The sequence below is a fragment of the Montipora foliosa genome, chromosome 5 (genome assembly GCF_036669935.1).
Source record: "Montipora foliosa isolate CH-2021 chromosome 5, ASM3666993v2, whole genome shotgun sequence".
Lineage (NCBI taxonomy): Eukaryota > Metazoa > Cnidaria > Anthozoa > Scleractinia > Acroporidae > Montipora > Montipora foliosa.
The window spans coordinates 34,426,919-34,431,918 of NC_090873.1; the positions used below are offsets into that span (position 1 = coordinate 34,426,919).

Genomic DNA, 5,000 nt, shown 5'->3' on the forward strand with positions numbered 1-5,000 from the left:
TATTCTGTCAATTCAATGTTTCCGTCATCAAAGTTACTAAAGTAATTTAACACTTCCATTAAAGACCGGACTCTTGAAAGAAAAGCCTCCCCTACGGTCGCCATTTTCCTTTGGGCGCGCGACCCAGTGTCTGGCGGGAAATCTTCGAATCTCACAGTGCATTGCGAAAAAAACAAAACGAATGCCACCAAAACGAACCTCACTTAAACGACTGTCGAGGAACATGAAAAATTGAAAAACATTGTATAAAACGAATGTCAAACCTTAGACTTTACAAACGATTTCTGTTTTATGCAAAAACAATGTCGATTTTAAAAACGAATGTCCACCTTGAAAAACAAATGCCGAAGCGAATGAAACGAATGTCGAAATGAATAAAACGAATGTCCAATTTAAAAGGTGAATGTCAAACTTGCAAAACGAGCGAAAAGTTGAATTTTGATAAGAAATACGCGCCATATACGGTGCCACAAAGGGTGCGTTTTTTTGGGAAAATCCAAAAACGGATTTGTGATATTCTTCAGCGCAAAAAAAACGCAAAATCCCAAAAAGGACCATTTTCCATGGCAACGCAAACAAACAAACCCAGAGTTGCTCGCAAGTTAAAAAAAAAAAAAAATAGCGGTTAAGCTTGTTTTGGAGAAATTCTTAAATGAAATGAGAGTAGAAAAAAAAATATCTTAGCGATCGAAGAAAAGGAAGAAAAAGAAATGGCGAAAAACATGTTTTTTTAGCTTTAGGAAAGGTGCTAACACTATTATTGCCGTCAAGTAATGTTTAGTGTAATTTCTGGTGTGAAATTTGCAGGAAACCGAACTATTTTCGACCTATTCATGTCTTCGATCGTACTGTAAAAATGGCGCGAGAAAAACATTTGGGCTAAACTGTCATATACGGTAGCTGTTGTGTATCATTTTTGCATGGAAAACTGCTTGTTAAAAATACTTTTTTCAAATCCTTTTCCAAAAAAAAGCAGTAGCGATGAATCTCAAAATTCCAGACTTAGATTTAATCCGAAGTATCCTCCTCGAGTGTGGATACTTTGGATTCATGATCCGTTTTTGGATTTCGTCAAAAAAAACGCAAAATCCGTTTTTGGATTCAAGAATCCATTTTCGGATTTTCCCCCCAAAAAAGGACCCTTAGTCGGTCAATTCAGGTATTGCAATCGTGTTCCCGTGAAACGACCGAATTCTTAACTGTCAGAGTGGGGATATTGGGTCTCTTATGTGTGTGACACTTCTAGGGTTGTAAATTCTAATGTTCAATCCCTTCAAACGATGGATTATAAAATGAAGAATTCTCAAAACACGTATTTCTAAGTTACATCACATATGTATTAGCTAAATGTATTTATCTTGTTAAGCTAGTTTGATCCTTTAAGGAGGCTCGAAAGGGTTTTCAGCTGAGCGCGCGCGTGTAAACCACTCACGCAATTCTAAAAGCTGCTAGCGTCAGCTCACGGTCAGTTGGTCACCAGAAATAAACAACTACCGCTACTTTCGCTCACCTTTTTTCTAATTCCTATACATACGGAATATAAATAGACATCTCCTATTCACGAAAACAACGAAAATTGTACACACACGGTTTAATGGTCACTCAAATCCGTTTGTATTGGCCTGTAGCTTCAGTCGCGCGTGCACTCGAATGAGCGGGTAACGCATGCGTAAATGCCGATCTTGTAACCCCCTCATTTTTCCTGATTTTTGCAACTTTACTCGCTTAAGGCGGCGAAATACGAGATACAAATACCCTCAACTTGGCGCGCAACAGTGTTTCGTTTCAAGTTTGGGTCGATGTTTCCCGTTTTTCACCTTGCACGATCAACTTGTCGCGCAACAAAAACATTAGTTGCGGGTTGAAGAAAGTTGCTGCGAAAAGTAGAGCAGGGGTCTACTCTGAGCAACAAATTTTGGCTTTGTTGCTCGTTTTTCATCAAGCTCACAACTTGTCGCGCAACAAATGTGCTCGTGTACTAGCAAATCAACCAATCAGCGTGCTGCATTTCTTCAACCCGCAACAAATGTTTTTGTTGCGGGTCAAGTTGACCACGCAAGGTGAAAAATGGGAAACATCGACCCAAACTTGCAACGAAACAATGTTGCGCGCCAAGTTGAGGGTTTTTGTATTTCGTGTTTCTGCTTCCGGACGGTGATTTTTTTTCATTTTTTGCATGTTAGCTTAGATTAATTTTAAACGTTTGTCTTCAAATTTTAAAAAATTCTGTAGGTGAAAAAAGAAATTAGCGACACATTTCGGAAAAACTGACCTAGAGATTTTGTTGAATTTTAAATGGGTACTTAATACCCTGGCCAAATTCTGTCTTGATATGATTACCCTAACTATATCTAAAAACAGAATATGCTTATTTGTTTGAAAAAAGGAGAAACTATTTCGAGCCTCCTTAAATGCTAAGAATTTTCATTGTTTGTTTCATTTCTTGGTCATACACAATCCCACACGATTGTAGCTTTAACATTTATAGTGTATAAATGAAGGTTGTGCGAATGTACGTATGCATGCATGTAAATACTTTCATCTAACCATTCTATGGTTTTGGCAATTAGCCAACATCAAAAATACCATAATAATCTTTGTTTGTCCCTACAAAATTTTGCATAACCATTTTTTTTTTCTCCTGGGACTTACAACGGTCCCAAGAGAAACTGGAAACAATGCTTATGGAAAATTTTGGAGGGACAAACAAAGAGTATTATAGTATTTTTTATATTGACTAATTTAATATTGGCAGTTTACTAAGAGGGGCATTCAAAACAAAACGTGCTGTATCTTCGGTTGTCAGTGAAGTGAACTTCTCTTTATATCTTTCTCGTCGGCTAACTGCGAGCAAGCTACCACTATACCCCTTTCAGTCTCTCATGCAAGCACGTAAGATAAGCCGCGAACGATCGTGCAAATGACAAACTCCTCGTATGGACGCGTTCCTTGCATGGGCTCATGGCTTATCATATAGACGTAATGCGCATGTGTTTCTCCCCACTTGCATGGTCTTCATATTGTTGCGCATGTCCATCAGGGTGTGACTCTCTTCTTTTTCGGGACGTTCTTCCCGTGTCATCATAGGCATCGATGTGTGAAGTGCAGCCGCTTTCTATAAGATCAGCAGGCTCGGATTTGATGCGTATGAGGGCGGGGCAAGGAGGCGTGCCTCTGCTTTGCGCCCTTAAATTACCCCGGTTGAAACTGGATAGCGTCTCCACAGTACGTTCCAGCCTCTCTCGTCTCGTTAGATGCGCAAGGTCCTCGAAACATGACTGACTTCCGGTCCACTCACTTTTCGCCTGAACTAACGACTTCAAACCGTCACTCCCACTCGTATGATCGTGCGAATTCCCAAATAAGGTACCGTTGTTGCCATGAAGGTGAGGCTGTGGGTGACGTAAATGCGAAGCCTCGGCCGCTTGCTGAAGTCGTCGGATTTCATCCTCAATCAGTCGCATTTGCCATGGCCACTGAGTGTTGTACAGGAACGGACGCAAGTCAAATCGATTGTCGTCCGGAGAGTAATTCTCCGCGTGATAAGCGGGAGTTAGCGTTGTCATTTTGTGACGGTTGATTGAGTAAGCACGAAAGAAGCGCTTCACTTTCTCCGCCACGTTAAGAGGCGTGTACTTGCCTCGCCACGAGTGAACGAGTTTGCAGAACATACTGTAGGGGCCGCATCGATATGTCTTCCGCAAGCGACCGAACATGGACAGCTCGTCATATGTCATCCCCATGTCTTCCTGTTGGGAGAAATAATGATGTGGTACGATGGAATAAGAACAGTTTATACTTTATTTTCATTTCGTTGTGAAACGCCTTCAAAATTTACTGCACAGTGCCAGCGATCAGAAAGTTTAAAATTGAACTAAAAAATGTGATAGCAAGGAATTTGAAAGCTCTTTCATACAATTTTCGCAGGTAGGTAAAAAGCTACCACTTTCACTGGGTGCGTTCGATTGACCCTATTCCGGAATAAGAATACGTGGAGTGGTGATTTAAAACGGTATGTCTGGTGCTTTTGAAGCAACAAGGATAATTCTATTCCATGTATTCCTATTCCGGAATACGGTGAATCGAACGCGCCCACTGACATTGAGCTGAATTAACTGACATTGCGCTGACTTGAGCTTGACTCCGTGCAAACAGGCGCCACAACTTCCAACACCGTTGGGAGAAGTAGGTTCGCAGTTGTTAGCCAACAATGTTGCGTCCGTTTGCATGGAGTCTTAGCATCGCGTTCACTTTAAACAGCTGAAATTTGCGTTTTTCTAAAAGCCACAGAAACTAATCGCACAAAAATTCTTGCTTCACATTCTCAGCCAATCAGATGCAACACTGCATACTTGCTTGCCGATGCGTTTTCCCGCGCACAGCTCTAGCTGTATGCATCTGCGCTATGATTGGCTTACTTGACCATGGGCTCGTTGTTATTGGTCAGAATAATCACTTTAGATTGGGTTTTTAACTAGTGATGTTCAAAGCTGTAATCCGGTCGTAAGAAGGATGAAAGACTAGTTGCTTGGCAACCTCATTCCCAGGGTCCTCTGTCTTCCTCCTTTTTCTTGAGGAAGGAAAAGAGAGGACCCTGGGAACGGGGTTGAGTCCAGCCTATGACCTCCGCAACAGCTGGCCATGGTAGACGGTAAACACATTGTGGATCGAAATTAGCCAATCACAGCTCTCGATGTGACCAATGTAAAAATTCCACTGATTTCGAAAAAAATTCTGGATCGAAAAACCCGTTGTTTTCACCTTCTGAAAAAGGAAGGCCGCGGCGCCACCTTGGTGGAACCATTCTTGCGCTAAAGCTAAAGTTCTCCGGCGGTATTATACAGGAAAACTTCGAAAGTGGTTTTTACAACATTGCCCCGTTGCTTCTTCTCACTTTGAATTCTCTCACTGAGGACTCAAGGTGGCCCCAACAAGATGGCCAACGCAAGTTTCTTGTACTTTACTTCAAACAATAGATGCATATTGTTTTTTTTTCTAGA

At 41.4% G+C, this 5,000-nt stretch overlaps 1 protein-coding gene across 2 annotated transcripts in view; it reads right to left on the reverse strand.

Annotated features, from left to right (window-relative positions):
• Positions 1–1,240: 1,240 nt before the first annotated feature.
• Positions 1,241–5,000, reverse strand: part of LOC138004037 (glutamine-dependent NAD(+) synthetase-like) — a 30,091-nt gene continuing 26,331 nt past the window's right edge. For both annotated transcript variants that reach the window (XM_068850427.1, XM_068850426.1), the window contains exon 8: positions 1,241–3,749. In XM_068850427.1, coding sequence (XP_068706528.1) covers positions 2,970–3,749 — 780 coding nt within the window. In that variant the 3' untranslated portion in view covers positions 1,241–2,969. The remainder of the gene's footprint in view (positions 3,750–5,000) is intronic.